This window comes from Sorex fumeus, unplaced genomic scaffold (genome assembly GCF_029834395.1).
Source record: "Sorex fumeus unplaced genomic scaffold, SorFum_2.1 ptg000265l, whole genome shotgun sequence".
In the NCBI taxonomy this organism is placed as follows: Eukaryota; Metazoa; Chordata; class Mammalia; order Eulipotyphla; family Soricidae; genus Sorex; species Sorex fumeus.
In genome coordinates this window covers 23,907,919-23,928,081 of record NW_026606322.1, presented here as the reverse complement: position 1 = coordinate 23,928,081, position 20,163 = coordinate 23,907,919, and the positions used below count along the sequence as shown (strand labels likewise).

The 20,163-nt window shown below is 40.9% G+C and overlaps 1 protein-coding gene across 1 annotated transcript in view; it reads right to left on the bottom strand.

Annotated features, from left to right (window-relative positions):
- Positions 1-4,349: 4,349 nt before the first annotated feature.
- ZBTB11 (zinc finger and BTB domain containing 11) overlaps positions 4,350-20,163 on the bottom strand; it is a 32,883-nt gene continuing 17,069 nt past the window's right edge. The window contains exons 3-11 of the mRNA XM_056109233.1: positions 19,767-19,998; positions 17,720-18,549; positions 16,956-17,132; positions 14,378-14,623; positions 12,556-12,700; positions 10,180-10,297; positions 8,524-8,682; positions 8,027-8,202; positions 4,350-6,418 (exon numbers count right to left, since the gene is read on the bottom strand). Of these exons, the coding sequence (XP_055965208.1) occupies positions 5,901-6,418; positions 8,027-8,202; positions 8,524-8,682; positions 10,180-10,297; positions 12,556-12,700; positions 14,378-14,623; positions 16,956-17,132; positions 17,720-18,549; positions 19,767-19,998 (2,601 nt within the window). The 3' untranslated portion in view covers positions 4,350-5,900. The remainder of the gene's footprint in view (positions 6,419-8,026; positions 8,203-8,523; positions 8,683-10,179; positions 10,298-12,555; positions 12,701-14,377; positions 14,624-16,955; positions 17,133-17,719; positions 18,550-19,766; positions 19,999-20,163) is intronic.

The following is a 20,163-nucleotide window of genomic DNA, read 5'->3' as shown; positions in this document are numbered from 1 at the left end:
CTCGATAAAATTATCACTAGAGTAATTACAAATAATGGCTAGGAGGTTCAAATACTTTTCATAATTATGCTACAGAGGGACAGGTAAGTGCCTGTTAAGTGAAGATAACTTTTAAATTGAATCACCTGAGGTAGTTACAAAGTTGTTCATGATTGAGTTTCAGTCATACAATATTCCAATACTCATTCTTTTTCCAGTACACATTTCCTGCCACCAATGTCTCCAATTTCCCTTCTGTCCCTGCAGCCTTCCTCTATGGCAGACCTCTCCCTCTTTCTCCCTTTCTCCCTCTCTCCCCCTACCTCCCTCTCTCCTTCTCCATCTTGCAGTAATTACTGAAAGGGTATCATGGATATCACTTTTCAGCACTCAGTTCTTGTGCAGAGCGATCGTTTTCCAACGATCATTGTGAATAGTGGGTGTTTTTGGTTTTTTGCTTTTTGGGTCACACAGCGATGCACAGAAGTTACTGCTGACTCATGCACGCAGGAATTACTTCTGGCCGTTCTCGGGGGACCATATGGGATGCTGGAAATTGAACCCGGGTTGGATGTGTGCAAGGCAAAAGCCCTACTCGCTGTGCTACTGCTCCAGCCCAATAGTGGTTTGTTTTCTGTACTCTTCTTCCCCTTGTGGCAAGCTTCTGCTGTCTTTGGGTGTACACATACTATGTTTTTAATCCTGCAAGCATTCTAAGCTTGTCCCTGTCTCTGACTCATTCAGCATGATTCTCTCCATGTCCATCCATGTATACACAAGTTTCATGACTTCATTTTTCCTAACAGCTGTGAAGTGTTTCATTGTGTAGATGTAGCAAAGTTTCTTAACTCATCTGTTCATGGGCACTTGGGTTGTTTCCAGATTCTGGTTATTGTGAACAGTGCTGCGGTGAACATAGTGCAGGTGGCTTTTTCTGCATGGTGTTTATGGGCCAGTAGGGTGGTATTACTGGGTCATATGGAAACTTAATTTCTAGTTTTTTGAGGTATGTCACATTACTTTCCAGAAAGATGGGGCCAATCAGCATTCCCACCAGCAGTTAATGAGTTCTCTACATCCACTCCAGTACTGGTTCTTTTTCATGTGTGCCAGTCTCTGGCTTGATATGGTTTCTTATTTTGATTTGCATCTCACCGATAAATAGTAATGTAGAGCACTTTTTTTGTTTTTCTTTTGGGGGGGCTCACACCCAGCGATACTCAGGGGTTACTCCTGGCTCTGCACTCAGGAATTATTTCTGGTGGTGCTTGGGGGAATCGTGGAATCCTGGGGATTGAACCTGGGTGGGCCACGTGCAAGGCAAATGCCCTACTCATGTACTATCGCTCCCAGCCCCTGTAGAACACTTTCATGTGCCTTTTGGCCATTTGTATTTCTTTGAGAAAGTTCCTGTTCATCTTTTCTCCCAGGAAGATCACTTTTTAGCATTTTATTTTGCAACTTTTCAGATATAAACACTGCAAAGACATTAAAGATAATACACTTCCCATATTCTCTGAATGTTAACATTGTATAGAACCACAGGACAACTGACAAAATCAGAAAATTTGATCAATTACAATGATGCTTGTGTCCAGGAATCAGAGATTTTTGTTTCAGGCTTCAGAGATGTGGGAAAGCACTTATCTTGCATGTCAGGCTCTGTGTTTTTTGAAAGAGCCAGAAAGAAGTGGGGAGAGAGGGGACGGCATAGTACTAATTTAAAAAAATTAGTAAGTTTTAACTTTTCAGTCTCATCTGGGATGCTTTAGTGTTTTAAAGTATAGGCTAATTATAAAAGATCTTTTAAGTCTTGCCATGTTTCTTCATGATTAGAAACCACAATGCCATCATCATCATCATCATCATAATAAGGCCCTCCCGTTGTTCATCGATTTGCTCGAGCGGGCCCAGTAACGTCTCCATTGGTGACTTTGTTGTTACTGTTTGGCATATCGAATATGTCACGGGGAGCTTGCCAGGCTCTGCCATTTTTTTTTTCATTTGGGGGACCCACCCGGTAGTGCTCAGAAGCTATTTCTAGCTCTGTTTAGAAGGTGACTCCTGGTGTGCTCAATGGGAACCATATGTCGCACCAGGGATTTGGAATCAGCTTCACACAAGCCAAGTGCCTTAAACAACTTATTTGTTCTAAGGGTATCATTAAACAGTATTAATTTATCTGTAGTAGTAATGTTAATTTTTTTTTCCACTTGGGATTTCCCACCATAAAAATCCTATTTCCAAGCAATACCACTTCTGAGAATATACCCTGGGGGCCCAAAACACACAGCACAAACATCATCTGCACTTCGATGTTCATTGCAGTATCATGAGTGAAATGAATTAGGAGAGGGATAGGAATAGAATGACAGCATTCATTTGTGGGATATAATAGTATTAGACTAATATTCAAGGTAAGGTGGTAAGGCCCAAAAGGAAAGAGACAGAGAGAAAAGTGTCTGCCATAGTGGGTGGGGGTGGGGGGGGTGGAAGGGAAACTGACCATTGGTGGAAAAAGTACACTGGTCAAAGGATGGGTGTTGGAACATTATGACTTAAATCCAATCATGAACAACTTTGTGAATGAGCAATAGCACAGCGGTAGGGCATTTGCCTTACAAGCGGCCAACATGACCCACCCGAGTTCGATTCCTCCGCCCCTCTCGGAGAGCCCGGCAAGCTACCGAGAGTATCTTGCCCACACGACAGAGCCTGGCAAGCTACCCGTGACGTATTCGATATGCCAAACACAGTAACAAGTCTCATGATGGAGACGTTACTGGGCCCGCTCGAGCAAATTGATGAACAATGGGAGGACCGTGACCGTGATCACTATGATTAAAAAGGAATGGGGAAATCCTGTTCCTTGGGCCAGAAAGATGGCACAGTGCATAGGGCACTTGCCTTGTGCCTTGCATGTGGCAAACCAAGGTACAATCCCTGACACCCAGTATGGTTCCCTTAACATTGACAGGAGTAAGCTCTGAGCACTGCCAGGTGTGTTCCAAAACCAAAAACTTGTTTCTCATCGTGCTTTTGTCCACTATAATTGTGCATGGCCTTTTCCTGAAACAATTGGTGTAGTAATTTGACAAATATTTTTACCTCATTCTTCTAGAAAAATTGTGGTTGAGGTAACATGGGTATAGTAGTGTTTACATTTGTTTTTGTTTGTTTGGTTTTTTTTTTTGGTCACACCCACCAAAACTCAGGCCTTACTCCTGGCTCTGCATTCAGGAATTATTCCTGGCAGAGCTTGGTGGACCTTATGGGATGTAGAGGATTGAACTCTGGTCAGTGCTTGCAAGGCAAACACCCTACCGAATGTGCAACCACTCCAGACCCTACATTTGTATTTGTGTACAAGTTACTCCTCTTTTTTTTTCCCCCCCTCCAGAAGTTTCTCTCATCCATTCTTTTCCCCAATAGTAGTACCAGAGTGGCGCGTTCAGGGGCCCAGGAAAAGGCCCAAGTGAACTGTTCAGCCTGTAGAATTGGCCTTGGGGTTGTATGGTGCCATGGCCAGGGGCCCTGTAGTGCTTGGCAAGTCAAGCACTGCCAAGAAACTCAGCCACGTATGCTATGCTTTGCTCTACACATGCACCATATCCCCTACTCCAAAGATTTCGGGGAGGGCATACCTGACCATGCTCATGGTTTCTAGCTCTGCTCAGTGGTCACTTCTGACAGTGCTCCAGGGACAATAAGTGGTGCTAGGAATCGAATCATGGTTGGCTATGTGCAAAGCAAATACCTTAACCCCAGTATTTTTTTCTCTGGTCCCAGAATTTAGTGGCTGGGATGGGGGTTCCCACAAGGCACTATTCATGTTTGTGTGCTCATGAGGAACAGCTGGAGGTGTTCAGAGAACTATATGGGATGCCAGAGATCTGACCAAAGATTTTTACTTTGTTCATACCTGGCAGTACTCAGATCTTAGTCCTCACTCTGTGCTCAGGGATCATTCCTGGTGGGCTCAGAGGGACCAAATGAGATGCTGGGGATTAAACCAGGGTCGGACATGTGCACTGCAAATGCCCTACCCACTGTTCTAACTCTGGCCCCTCAAAGATTATTTTTTAATGTATTCAATTCCTCCTTTAAAATATCAAGTAACAATTTATGAATTTAAAGTAATGGATTCCATGGGACGTCATAAGAATGCCTGGCCGCCCACCTACGAGATTGTCCGAGCTCTTGGTCAAGACCCTGAACGAACGGTTTGAGGCTCTTCGTGTTCCTGGAGCAAGCCATTGGGCTACACCAGCACACGACAGGGACGAATGGAGACATTACTGGTGCCCACTAGAGCAAATCAATGAGCAACTGGGCGACAGGTGATACAAGTGAAAGTAATGGCAGCTCAATGGCATTTAAACAAGATTCAACATGTTTTATTTACATATTTATGACATACATTTATGGTCTTAAACAACTAAATCTAACAATGGAGAGAATGGAACATAAAAGACACAATTTCATTTTTAATCAGGTTAAAGTATTTTCTCTATAAACAAGCAGCCGATTATAAAGTTAGACTGTCAACACGCTTGAAACAGAAAATCAGTCAGAGTTACTGAAACAATAGGAAATTTGCAAATTCAAAATTACATATGCAGGTATAGTGCATGCAAGGTGTCAGATTTATTCTTTCTCTTTTAAGCCATTTTTAAACTAAATTGGAAGAATTATCTTAATATATATACATCAAGGCACATTCTTTTCTTGTGCTTTAGGAATGATTTACATGTGAATTGCTAATATCTCAATTTTACACATTATAATAGCTTCTAATACTTGAAAGCCTAATTTTAACAATTATAGCTTGAGTGGTAGTTTCCCAGAGGAGAGAAATGTAGCAGCCCCCCAAAAGTTATTCTAAAAACCAGAAAATTGCATAACTTAAAGAGGTGGGCATTTAAAAATTAAATGCAAATAATGTAGAGTTTCAACAATTTGGTGGACCATAATCAATTTATTTTAGTATTTATAATGAGGGCTGTATTGAAGATTTTTTAATTCTGAAATTATTTGACAATTACATAGTATCTACAGGACCACTGTAGATGTCTATATTGCTATTTCTATTTCTAAATTGCAGTTTTTCAACAAAATCAAGCAGACATGATACAAAAGCTGCAAACATACCAAACCTAGTTTTAACTTACTCATTCTTTAGAATAAACTTTTTTTCCCTTTCATTTATTGTCCTACATTATCAAGGAGAAATTTCCCATCAACAATGTTTAATTACAACATTCTTTGCTCATGGTCAATTTACTTGCCTTGAAGAGATAGTATAATAAGGCTTTTGTAGGCATTTCATGCACTAACAGCATTTTAAAATTATTTATTTAAGGGTTCCCCATATGGGTAAGTACACTGTGCAAACTTGATCACAATATGTAACGCATTAAGTGCTTTAAAATAGAAAAATTCTTGACTTTATGGAATTAAGGAATTCAACAATCAAGAATCACAGACTTGAAGCATTTAAAAAAATGTAATATCCCTATGCATCCTACTAAAATGCTTTATATTAGAATTTTCTTTGTAGTCCATAAACAGGGAAAGTCACAGAACCTGTATATTTTGAGAATAAAAGAGTGGATTACTTTTAAACTCAAAATATATGTGAAAATGTAAATGAAACTAGTTTTTAATACAGTCCTTTATAAACATTAATTCATTAAAAAGTATACCATGATAATCTACTGCCATCATATAGATTTGTTTCAATTTTTTTTACACAAATAAACTTTTCTACAGCAGCCATGAGCCAAGCTGGAAATACTTCAACATCACCAAATAGCCCAGAGCCTTGCCATACACACCGAAGCAGATAGTCACACAGTATTGTAAACAAGTATTGTGATTTCAGTACATATCAGATGTCATTTTCCCCTCCATTACTATTTTCATTCCGCTTCTGAAATATGTGCCACCTCTACTTCAACAGTTTGAATAGCCTCTGCAACTTCAGAGAGCTTCTGTCCTTGCTGTTGTGCCAACACGTAATTCACCACTTGCATAATACTTTGGTCAGAAAGTGTAGACACTAACGGACACTCTTCAGTAGCTGCAACAGCTTCAAGAGCTTCCATAGTTTCTCCAGTCACTACGACAGTCTCAATTTCTTGAGGACCACTGTGTTCTTGTTCCTGCATGTCTGCCGTTAAGATACTGACAGCATGTTCCACTTGAGTTCCTTGGTCGTGAAACTGAAGAGTATCTTTTTGCAGCATAATTTTGCAAGGCACATAATCTCTGTGGAACTTCGTCATATGTTTACGGAGTGTTCGAGCATCTATGTAGGCCTCGCTACATACTGGACAAACGTAGGGCCGTTCACCGGTGTGTGTCCTGACGTGGCGTTTTAGAGATCGGGCATCTGCCCAAGCTACTCCACACGTTAAGCATTCAAATGGCTTAACTCCTATTGACCAAAATAAATAAATTAATAAATAATAAGTAAAGAAAGGAAGCTTCAGATTTATTTATAGTAGCCAATAAGCCAAGCTTGTTTGTGAAAACCCAGGATTTTCCAAGGGTGGTCACAGGGGAGAGAAGGGAGAGAACAACTGATCTCATAGGAAGGAAACAAGGTCAGAAGTGGGCCACAATCAAAGAGCTGAGAAACAACTGAGCCAGGATTTAATGGTTTGCGTCAGGAAGCAGGTTATTTCACTGAAAGCTCTGAAGACGTTCCCATGGACAGACGTTACTGAGATTAGGGGCCGGTCAGAAGTGGGCCACAATCAAAGAGTTGAGAAATAACTGAGCCAGGATTTAATGGTTTGCGTCTGGAAGCAGGTCCTTTCACTGAAAGCTCTGAAGACATTCCCAAGGACAGTCTCCATGAGACTGAGGGCCAGAACAGTAACAGAGGGGTAAAACAATTGCCTTGCACACAACCAACCTGGTTTCAATCCCTGGCACCCCAGATGGTTCCCCAAGCACCACCAGGAGTAATTCTCGAGTCAGAACCCATGATCATCACTCACCAAGTGTCACTCCTACCCCTCTCTCCCCCCAAAAAAAGTTACTGAGACAAATCTGAGTTTCTGGGTAGTCTTAGTTGACCTTCATAGCAACCCCTGGGTACAAAAATAACGGGACAGAGGTCCCATCAGGCCCGCTCAGCATATAAATATTGCAACAAAGGTTTGGAATACAGAATACATGCCTTGCAAAGTATGGACAAAGGTTTGATCTTGATTCTGGGTACCAAAAGGAAAACAGCTCACTGAAAGGCAATCAAGCTCTTCATTGCCAGTTCTGATTTCCTAGCAGGACTCCTAGAGGGACTCATAACTTTTAAAAGGTTTTAACACCAGGAGTAAATCCTGAGTACAGATCCACTAGTGACCCCTGAAAATAGCCATGTGTGGTAAAACAAAAGCAAAAACACCCAAACCAAAAAATAAAGGTTTTAAAATACATTTTATCTGTGTATTGTCTATTTTATGTACCAAAAATCTTGTAAAAATTTCTCAGGTGTGTGGAGTTCAAGCCCAATTCAATCAGCCTAATCAGTGGCTGAATAAATAGCAGTACTCCTACATTAATAAAAAGGAAAAAAAATTTCTCAGGTGAAAAAGGTTCAAGAGTGGAATAGATTTAAGAAGCCGTATCTAGGCAAGGGAGCTGGTAAAGAGAATTTCTTGGACTGGAGAGGTAATGGAGCAGGTAAGGTGTTTGCCTAATCTGGGTTTGAGCTCCAGTGCTCCATATGGTCCCTGAGCCCCACCAAGAGAGATCCCTGAGCACTGAACCAGGAGTAAGCTCTGAGTACCACTGTGTGTGGTCCCAAAACAAAAACAGGAAAGAAAAATCACCAAAAAACTGCCTTTTACTTTATATATGCTCAGTATTTTTTGTGTTGGGGCTATCTATAGTGGTGCTCTGGGATTTCTCCCAGCAGAGCTCAGAGGATCTTGCATTGCTGGGAAGCAAACCTGGGCCCCCAGAATATACAGCATGTGTCCAGTCCCTTGAGCTACTGCCCCAGCGATGTACATCTATACAGTATCAAGTGTAATACCTCCATGGTTGTTCATGTGTCTCCTATACTCTCTCAACTGTGTGAATTTTCTTCCACATTGTTCACATATCCGTTCCAGGTTTTGCTTTGCTCTTCCCTTTTTTCCATGGGTAGCTTTTTTCACATGTCTTCTGAACAACGCTTTTTCATAAAATTCTTTGCCACATATATTACACCTACAAAAGAATGGAAAAAGAATTATTTTCCAAAGTACTAGCATCCATAACAAATCCATTTAAGAAGCTGAAGGAAAAATAAAAAAGTAATCCAAGTACAGGGGCTGGAGCAATAGTACAGCGGGTAGGGCGTTTTCCTTGCATGCGGCTGACCCGGGTTCGATTCCCAGCATCCCATATGGTCCCCCGAGCACTGCCAGGAGTGATTCCTGAGTGTAATGCCAAAAGTAACCCCTGAGCATCGCCGGGTGTGACCCAAAAAGGAAAAAAAAAGCAATTAAAGTACAGACAGACAATTCAGTCCTCCTCAAATTTACTTACCTGTAAGGTTCAGTGACAGAATGAGATTTCACATGGGAATACCAATCTTTCTTCCAGCTATAGCATTTATCACAAAACTGACATTGGAACGGCTTTACACCAAGATGTTTATTCATGTGCTGGCGAAGATCTCTAGCTTCAAAGAAACTTTTTTCACATCTGCAATAATAAACCATGTAACTGTTAAACGTATTCTTTTAAAAACAAATTTTCAATGACTTGGCATATTCTTAAATTTCTAAAACTCCACTAGATTATGCCCCTAATTTGAGACACCAATACTGGCTTTGTAAATATCAGGTGGTGCTCAGGACTTACTCCTGGCTCATAACTCCTGCAGGGCTTGAGGGGATAATATTGGGAGCCAGGGATTGAACCCAGGTCAGCCACATGCAAGGCAAGCGCCCTACCCATTGTAATATAGCCCCTCTTTAATTATTTTAGCTCTAGAATAGCTCTAGAACAATAAACATTTTAAACAGCCATCCAGAGCTCCCAGAGGTGAGTCAGGAACAGTTCAAAGGCCTGGAGTACATGGCTGGCAAAAGAAACCTTGGGTTCAATTCTTTGGTATCACATGGTCCCCAAGCACTACTGGAGTGGTCCTGTTTATCCTCAGTACTGCTGGGCCTGAACAGCACTGGGTTATGTTATCACTGAGAGCTGTTCTTAGGACCCTTGAGACAACCCCATCTAAAAAAAGGCACATCTTAAAATGACTTTCTATGGCTTTCTATTAAAGGTATGTATAAATGTGGCTTATAGGCTTTAAAAAGTTAAAACAAACAAATAACAAAAACCAAAAAAAAACCAAACAAAAAACAAAGAACAAAAAACAAACAGAAAGGTTAAATAAAACACCAACTAGTAGCAAACAGTTCCCTCCACCAAAAGACACTGATTATAATCAAGAGTAAGCGAATAACAGTTTAAAATTTCCACGGGTGAGGGGGTGAAGGTGGGCACATGGACTCCAAGCAGTGCTCCGGAAGCCCAGGTCATGCCCAGTGATACTGAGCCCCGTTGTCTGGGCCCATGAATGAGTGCTCAAGCCCAGCAATGACAACGTGGTGTCGAGGAGGTGGAGGCTGTGCTGTGCAGGGTAAACCCATGGTCTTTGTGTTCAAAGAGTACATTGTCTCCCCAGCCAAATTTCACCTCACCTCATATATATAATCTGATATGTAATATTAACATTTATGTGGAAACATTATATATGCACATAAACATTTCACTTGTAAATTCATTTTTACTTGCGTATTTCAATTCTGCATTACAGAGATGAACTAGTCACCTCAATGTTTTTTCAGGTTCTGGATTTAACCTCGGGCTACACACATGGGAAGTATGTGCTCTACCAACTAAGTTATTCACCCCCTCAAACAGTATCTTTTAAAAATAATTATTTTGTTTGTTTGTTTTGTTTGTGGGTCACACCCAGTGATGCTCAGAGCTCACTCCTGGCCCTGCGCTTAGTAGTTAATCCTGATGTTACTTGGGAGAACCATTTGGGACACCAGAGACTAAATCCAGGTTGGCCACATTCAAGATAAGCACCCTCCTCACTATACTATTGCTTCTGTCCTGAAAATAACTTTTGAATAAATCAAGAACATAAAAATAAATGATTGAATGGGTCACATACTAAATACTTACTGAGTACAGTGATAACCTCGAACCTCAGGCTTTGGTTGATGTTTTTTCAGGTGCTTGCTCAGTCCAGAGCCCCTGTGAAAAGACTTTCCGCAAACTGAGCAAAGGTACTTTGACTCACCTATAAAAGATAAAAATCATGTCATAAATCCAGCAATCATGTATTCTTCCAACAGAATGTTTCTATGTCTTATTTCAGAAGTTATTTTCTAAAGGAATCATGGAAGCTGTACCATTTGCCAGCTACCTTCTAACAACAAACTGTTAAAAATCCCCTTTTCTGGGGACAGGGAGAGCACATGGATTAAGGCACTTGCCTTATATGCAGATGGTCCAGCTCAGTCCCTGGCACCACATAATCCCCATCACTACAGGGTCCACGAAGGTGCAGCCCAAGCTCCCCTCCCCTCAAAAACAAAAACAAAAAAAAACTTACAATAAAATGAATTCAAATCACAATTTCCATACTAGAGTACTGGCAAGATTACTACCCAGAGAATTTGTCATGCTTAAGCAATTATCTGAATTATAACAATATACAGTTGAAAACAAACTGCAAAGACAACTCTTCACTAAGTCCATATGACTGCTTTAAATATATGAAAATAATTATTTGTAAGCTAAAATTCCCAACAAAATTTTAAGGCACAAACACATGACCATTTCTTTAGGTAACTTAATCTAAATGATGTGTAATGCTGGGGATACTGGGGTAGAACACAAACCTTATATGTGTGAAGTCATGGGTATGAGCCCTAGGAACATATTAATAAAAATAAATTGTGCATGACGCTTATTCATTTTTCTACATGAGAGAAACAGTATTTCTGTGGTTTTGGGAAATGCTGTGGAACCATGCAGTAACAAGGACACTCAGATTAGGTCCACTCCTTGGAAGGCATGTGCTCCAGACCTTCGAGCTCGCTCGCCAGCCCTTTTTTTAAAAATACAAGTTAGCCGGTTGTGAGGGCCGAGGACACAGCTGACAGGCTGGCATGCATGCTTTCCTTAGGAGGCCCGAGTTCAGTCACCACATGCTCTTCCAGCATCACCAAGAGCAAGTCCCAAGCATGGAATCAGGCGTACGCCCTGCTCACTGACAGGCATGTCCCCCAAGCCAAAACTAAATTTAAAAAAAGACTAGTTTTAAGGCAAGCCCTTTTGGTTTTTTGTTTGTTTTGGAGACACACCTATCTGTATGTACTCAGGGCTAACTTCTGGCTTTGTGCTCAAGAAACACTTTTTTTTATTTTTTATTTTTATTTTGGCGGGGAGGAGGTCACACCTGGCGATGCTCAGGAGTTACTTCTGGCTCTGCACTCAGGAATTACTCCTGGTAGTGCACTGGTGGTCATATGGAATGGCGGGGATCGAACCCAGGTTGGCCGCGAGCAAGGCAAATGCTCTACCCACTGTGCTATCACTCCAGGAATCATTTCTGGTAGGCTTGGGGACCACATGGGGTGCTGGGGACCAAATGTGGGTTGTCCCATGCAAGACAAGTGCCATATTCATGGTACTATCTCTCCAATCCTTTAAGAAAAGCTTTAAGTTTACTCTTAATTTAAAATCTGTACATGCAGTCATCTCTGTATCACTATGGTTCTAAAAAATGATAGCTCCGTCCATTTTGAGGCAAAAGGAATTAAAAGGACCACCACGAAAGGAACTCTCAACACTACTTGTCAAAATAATCTCAAAACCAGGACATGGGAAAATCAGCCACAGTAGCCACACTGACAGGTTCTTGTTCCCAGACCCAAGTCCAGATGCGAGAGGCAGTCTGAACACATAAAGTAATAACCCAGAGGGGACAAAAAGACTCTTCCCATTTTCACTGGTTCCCAGGAGCCACTTTACAATTGTGACCTCAGAAGAAAATGGCCAACAAAGGGGAGGAAAGTGCATGTCGGCAATACTTCTCATAACGTTGGTCCAGCATATTTGACTATAAAGAATGCCTAGGCTCTTGGGCCAGAGCAGAGGTACAGCAGGTAGGGCTCTTGCCTTGCACACAGCTGAGCCAGGATCGATCCCTGGCATCCCCTACGTCCCCCAATCCCGTCAGGAGTACTCCCTGAGCACAGAGCCAGAAGTAAGCCCTGAGCCTCCCTGGGTGTCGCCCAAAACCAAAATCAACTATGAAAAAAGAAGCCTAGGTTTCATCTCTTGGGGCAGTGTGACAAACTTTGTCCTGCCTTCTCACCTTATTTCTCTCTACTGTGTGTTCTCCTAATAAACTCTTTTTGCCTAAAGAACTCCTGATGCATTCATTCTTTCACAAACTCATGTTTCTGGTAGCCAAAAACCCCCAAAAGCAAAAGCCATATTAATAGACAGTCATATAATACATGGCTGTCTATATTAGTTTATTATTACCTGTGTGAATACTCATATGTTCTTGAAGACTCCTTTTGGTAACAAATGATTTATCACAGAGTTCACACTGAAACTGCTTTTGAGACTGATGAAGACTCTGGTGTAATTTTAGACCATGTTTGTAGATGAATGTCTTTCCACAGACCTAAAACAACACAAATATTTTATTTTTCACCAAACCAGGAGGTGCTCGGGACTTACTCCTAGCTCTGAGCTCAAGGATTTCTCCTGGCAGTACTCAGGAGACCACATAGGCTGCCAAGGATTGTACCTGGGCTGCCCTTAGGCAAGTAAGTGCCTCGCTTGCTGTACTATCTCTCAAGCCCTTACACAGCACCAGCATTTAAAGCAGTGAAATAAAGGGAGGACAGAGAAATTAGTATGCTATTTCAGATTTTAAAATCTGTAAAGTGACAGTAAATACTGAAACAAGTATCATCAAATTAATTAGCTGATAATCTGATTCAAAACTTGCAATCAATTATTTTTCTAACAATCATGTGATCATTGGAGAAACAGTATCCCAAAACCCTGCTATCCATGTGAGATTAATAAAATAGACATGTAACAGAGAGTTTTACAAAGTATCAGAGCAATATTACATTGCCTTGACAATTTCTAAACACTTTTTTCCTTTTTTCTCCCTTATTGTCTATGGATCACACATTTTGAGTGGTGCTATAATAGGCAAGATACCCAAGTAAGTAAATAAATAATTTGTAAGTAACATGTTCAGGGAATCATCTAAATCCCAGCTCTAAGAACATAATCTCTCTTTTTGGTCTTTCTTGTCTCCATATTCATTCTCTCTCTCTCTCTCTCTCTCTCTCTCTCTCTCTCTCTAAGAATTGTGTATCAATTCCTATTGCCACTGACGGTTCCCTAAGTTCCTACAGGAGTGCTTCCTGAGCACAAAATCAGGAGCAAGTACTGAGCACAGCCAAATGTGGCCCCCCCCAAATGAACAAAACAACAAAAAACTCAAAACAGAATCAGTTGAAGAGTTCATTGTACACATTTATATTTTACTGATTATTATAAAAAGTTAAATACCCCAAAGCTCATTAATCAGTGGATGTTTTATGCAGAAATCATAGCTGAAATAATCTCAGTCTGCAGTTCTTGAAAAAGACACAAAGCTTGGGCAGGATTTCTGTTAAGGAGATCTGTTTAATACAGATCCTTTCCAGTTCAGACTGGTCCTGCTGAAGGTTAAAGGATAACAGGGAGGAGTAAGTAGCTGCTTATTCTCACCAGTTATCTTGTGAATACCCAACATTCCATTTCAAATTATAACTTTAGATAGCATATGACACAACTTCTGAATGACCCTTGACCTAGGCAAAAGACCTGAAGGCATATATAGTTCTCTGTATATTTTACAAAAGTGAAGCAGAACCAATCTTATCATCAGTTAAATTCCAATATTCTTTTCCCTCCCCCTGCTTTTTGGGTGACACCTGGTGATGCACAGGGGTTACTCCTGGCTCATGTTCTCAGGAAGTACGCCTGGCAGTGTTCAGGGAGACCATGTGGGATGCTGGGAATCAAACCCGGGTCAGCCACATGCAAGGCAAATGCCCTACTCACCGTGCTATTGCTCCAGCCCCCAAATTCCAATATTTAACTATAAAGTAAATACATGGAGCCAGAGTGACAGGACAGCAGGTAGAGCACTTGCCGATCCAGGTTTGATACCCCATATGGTTTCCCAAGCCCACCAGGAGTGATTCCTGAGTACAGAATCATCCTGAAAACTGGGTGTGCCCCCCCAAACAAAAAATGAAAACAACAACCACCAAAAGTAAATGTAAGGCTTTACCTGGCATGCATGTGGCTTCACACCCGTGTGCTTTAACATATGTATGCGAAGAGAATATAATTTAGGTAACGTTCTTCCACAGATGGAACATATAAATTCTCGTTTTGTTCTGCCCTTCTCAGATGATGTTCCTGATGCTTCATTAGATGTGGAATTAGAAGAGGATGAAGTTGATGCATCTTTTTTGGTATGTCGAATGAGGTGAGCTCGCAAGGAGGCACTGTATTGAAACTGCTTTTTACACAACTATAATAAAAAATATGAAAGCTCTGACTAAATAAACATTTACATTACAAATATAACATTGCCAATGTGAAACTGAACTTCACATTATTGAAACTCATTTAAACTCATATTCCAAATGTCCATTTCTTGTAATTTTTATACAAACCTTCATACTCTTTACACAAGCCACTAAATCTACATATGACATAAAACAGAGGGTTTTTTTAAAAAAAAAAACCACTGCTCTGTGAACCAGCGAGGATTTACATATATAAAAGGGTTGAAAACCAAAATAATAATAATAATAATAATAATAATAATAATAAATAATAATAAATTTTTAAAAAATGGTTGAAAACCACTGAGCAGATATGCTGGTCCCCAGATTTAAAATGCATATGCTAGGGGCTGGAGTGATAGCACAATGGGTAGGGCATTTGCCATGCACGCGGCCAAGCTGGGTTCGATTTCCAGCAGCCCATATGGTCCCCTGAGCACTGCCAGGAGTGATTCCTGAGTGCAAAAGCCAGGAGTAACCCTTATGCATCGTCGGGTGTGACCCAAAAAGCCAATAAATAAATAAATAAAATGCATATGCTAGGCGCTGGAGTGACAGTACAGCAGGTAGGGCATTTGCCTTGCATGCAGCCAAGCTGGGTTCGATTCCCAGAATCCCATGTGGTCCCCCAGCACCGCCAGGAGTAATTCCTGAATGCATGAGCCAAGAGTAACCCCTGAGCGTCACTGGGTATGACCCAAAAAGCAAAAAAAAAAAAAAGCATATGCTAGGTACCACATCAGAGATGAAAGGAATGGCCCAAAGGGAAGGATAACAATCTAACCAGAGGGAGAGGGCTTGTATGATTGGAAAAAAAAATTTTTTTTACATTTTTAAGCTATATGAGTATTCTCTTTGAACTTTGAACTTTGTTAAGTAGCATGAATGGAAAATGACTCTTAACTCCTTTACTTTCTAAGATTCCTATTATTCTACTTTCTCAATATACATTGAATCATAATTTTGATGAGAATAAAATCATTTTGCAGAGCCTGGCAAGCTACCCGTAACGTATTCGATATGCCAAACAGAGTAACCTATTTTTGCCACATAACACATGACATGCCCAAGATCATGTAATGATACTATTAGGTATTGGAATATGAAAATTTAGGGGCTGGAGAGTAGGATAGTGGGTAGCACATTTACCTTGCACACAGCAGTCCCTGGCAACCCATAAAGTACACTGAGCAACTCTAGGAGTAATTCCTAAGAGCTGAACCAGAATCAACCTCAAGCATCCCTGAATGTGGTCCAGAAACAATAGAACAAAAAAAGTTTATTAAAAACCCTATTTTTTATTTTCACCTTAGCATTAGCAAGTCATGAATTATTTCTCCTGTTTCCACAGGTCCTCAGGTTTAAAAGGCTGAAAACTACTGGTTTTATAACTAAATGTTTTTCCCGAGTTCTGTGGGCCATTTATTTGGCCACAAATAAATCAAATCTGAGAAGGGTTGTTCAGGAAATAATCTTATTTAGTCAGCCAAAGCACAATCATTTAGATTTCCCATGGACACTTAAAGTCTGAGGAGGGGGCTGGAATGACAGCACAGCAGGTAGGGCATTTGCCTTGCAAGCGGCTGACCCAGGTTCAATTCCCAGCAACCCGTATGGTCCCCCAAGCACCGCCAGGAATAATTCCTGAGTGTAGAACCAGGAGTAACCCCTGTGGGTCGCCGGGTGTGACCCAAAAAGATAAATAAATAAATTAATTAAATTAGATAAAGTCTGAGGAGGATGTCATTGGGACCTTTGGTTTATAGCCAGTTTGTCGAAAGCATGAATGGGTACTACTTTGGAGTATTCAACTGATGTATGAAGCTGAGGGTGGTTTTGGGAGACTAAGTCCTTCATTTGTGTAGTCTTGACAATGACAGAAAATGCCAGGAAATTTTAGCATCTTGCTGATGCTTGAGAATTGCCTGGCCTGAGAAAGTCTTCATATGCTTATTGGAGTGGCTTCCCCAATCTCACCAATGCCAACTCTTACAGAACTGGACCCGTTTCCCTTTTCCCACGTCTCATTTATTTTGGTGTAACACCACTGCCAACAGCCTCCTAAGAGAGAGAGTTTGGTAAAACTTTTGAAACCTTATAGATCAGAAAATGGTCTCATTCTACCATCACAAGTAACTGGTAAGTTTAACTGGTTACAGATACCAAGTTGAAAACAACATAAAATATTTGAAGACATTAGGGCTGTTACAATTTTAAGATAACAATGAAACGTGAAATTGGGCCCTGTCTTGAAATTAGAGCCATCTTCGATTAGCTTTCTTTCTAGATACCTACCGGACATTTGTAATCTCTCGTTCTTTCATGTTTCAGTGTGTGTGTTATAAGGGCATACCGTCTCTGAAAAACCATTCCACATTCTCCGCATTTATGGGACAATTCTTCAGAATTCTCTTTAGCATCTCTTTTGGGCTGTTTCATTTTTTTCCCTCTTTGAACTAATTTCTGAGCCACCTAAATAAAGAATGAGAAACACAATCCAAATATTTGTTTTGATTTTTAAAGTTATGAATCATGTTATAAAAAGTTCAAACTTACATCACCTTATCAATATTGTCGGTTATTTTTGGATCTATCCCCCCAACCCTTCCTCAGTTCCCAGTGCTGGGAATCGAACACAGGTATCACACATCTCAGGCATGACCTATTTACTCATCTTTTGAGTTTTGTTTCTGTCACGCTTCGCAATGCTGGTCACTGAACCAAGGTCAACCACATGTAAGGCAAGCACCTTAATCCCTGTACTATCTCTCTGGCCCTGGAATGAGCTATTTAAAGCATTAAGTTCTTTTCTACAACCACCCTCTACCACCACCACCATTAATACCACCCCGAAGAGAATTCACATTGAGCATGTGTTTTTTCTTAGGTTTGTTTTTTTTGTAGGGAATATGTTGGCAGTTACAGGAATATAACACAGGGCATCACACATGCAAGGCAAGCACTCTACCACTGAGCTATATCCCCTGCCTAAGAATATTTTTAAAGGCAATGCTTTGAACTTTACAGCTAAATCCACAAGAGTCAGTTCCTCACCATACCTGTTGAACTGCTGACTTGGGAATGGCTTTCCGCTTCTGTAATTTTTTCTCCATTCCTTTGTGTAGTCTGATATATCCCCCTTCATTAACAGAACGCTGCCGAAGCCTGCTCTTATAAGTATCATCCTCAGGGCCCGGCTCTGTTTTCACTGTTGGTACCAGACTGTCCTCATCTTTCGAAGGCTGTTGCTCAGTATCCTGCATGTGCTCTGTAATATCTTCAGCTGGTGCATCAACTCCCATTTCTCCATCTTCTAGAGAGCTTTTGATGACATTCTCTTTTGAAAGCTCAGGATTAATATTAGTGATCGTGCCATCTTCTCTACTATATGAGGTTTCCAGTTGTTCCTGGTTACTTTTTGTTACCACATCAATGGATTCTATTACAGGAGGGGACTCAGTTATACAGCCTACAGATGACAGAGCAGCTTCAGCCTCTGAAGAAACCTGGGGCTCAGGCTGTTGTACTAGTTCTCCATTTTGCTCAGCCTCAGGCAATTCTCCATTTACCAGTAATACAATTTCACAACCCCCAAGTTCTGTAGATAAAGTTGCCGTGGTTCCCTCAGCACTAGTCACAGAAGGCGCTGGACCCTCATTCTGTTCTGGCAAGTCTTGGGTAGATGCAACTGTCTGTACTTCACCCTTCTTATATACTGTTAGCTGTTTCTCTTCCATTAGTTTGTGTACACTTTCACAGATTTCTAAAACTTCTGACATGAAAAGATGGCGAGCCAAGATAGCTACATCGGCCATGCTACAGAAGTCAAAACTTAGCACAGAAGTATAGGCAAACTCCAGCAAAGGAAGGAAACTTGCCTTACAAAAACCTGTACGGAACAAGATAGGAACAAGAGAAGTCAACTGCTAATTAAAACAACTTATAAGGACAATACATGATTCTGACAATATGCAACATGATATTATGACTAATATGTCCATTTAATCTATGCATTGAAACTCTAGGTTTCTGTTGTGTTCTGCTTGCCTCTTAAACCTTGATCAGCTCATTTCTATGAGCTGAGCCTCTCAAAGCCTAAAACGGAAAATTACTTCAGATCACAGAATTATAAGGAGCAAAGAGATAGTACAGCAGGCAGAGCATTTGTTTTGCATGACAGATTTGATCCCTGTCTCCACTGATGGTCCCCAGAGCCCACCAGAAGGATCTGGAGCCCAGAACCAAGAATAGGTAGCACCAGGTGTGTCCACAAAACAAAAACAAACACATTAACAAAAAGAGCTGTTGGAGGCAGTCATTTCCAAACTATACCTCTTAAGAACCACGGGGCTTCCTCAAATTGCCCTCAAGAAACAGCTGCTGGAGAGCAGAGGGAGACAGACAGGGTTGCAGGGTTTGTAGGGTTCTGCCAACCTGTTCCCAAATCTCACTCAGTAAATAGCTATTCTACCTTTTTTATTTCCTGTGGATTAGGGTCACACCCACTAAGTGCTCAGGGGTTCCTTGCTGTGGTGCTCTATGGAACATGAGGTGCTGGGAACCAAACCTGGGTTTATATACTGCAAGCACTTCAGCTGCAATCTCCCTGGTTCCTAGCACTCTCTACTTAATGACATGCCTATACACAAGTTTTACTGTGAAGACTTCTGACTAAAATTTTAGAAGGAACGTAGAGGGGGGGTGGGGGGGCGGGGCAGTAGTAACATTTTGGTTTGAGGCCATACCTGGCAGTGCTCAGGGGTTACTCCTGGCTCTGCACTCAGGAATTACTCCTGGTGATGCTCAGGGGACCATGTGGGATGCTGGGTTGGCAGCATGCAAAGCAAAAGCCCTACCAGCTACAGAAGTCAAAACATAGCACAAAAGTGCTAAGTAAGAGGAATGTAAGTAAGACTTTTTCTAGATCTCTACCCTGGAATCTTACTAAAATGAAGGACCCTTTACAGTTTAGCTTAACATTATAAGTGGGCTCTTCCCAAGGTAGCGTGAAGGCTGAGTCTGTGATAAACACACTGCATGAGCACACAAACATATCCCTCTTACACTGCTTATTAGAAAAGAGCAAGAATATTAGAAAATTCTTACCAGAAAGATCCACCACTGCCTCATGACTGGAAACAGCTCCTTTCTCAATAAATAGATCTCGAAAATATTCACTATTAGCTGACAAAACAGATTTATGGGCTTTGTATTCTTCTCCTTCAATTAACAAAGTAACATCACAGAACTGGTTGGAGAGTCTCTGTTCATTCAGCTGTTTTAAGACAGCCTGACAATGTTTTGGAGAAGATCTTTTCACAACTCCTTTGGTATCAACCTATCAGAGTTTGAAACCAAGAGTTTATTATATACCACTGTATTTCTACTAATAACAAAACTTAAAACACACCTTTCCCATTTAAAAGATGCCACTAATAATAAAATACTCTTATATTCTTTTTTCTTATTACTTATGTATTTAAATGAAAGGCTGTTGTAGGGG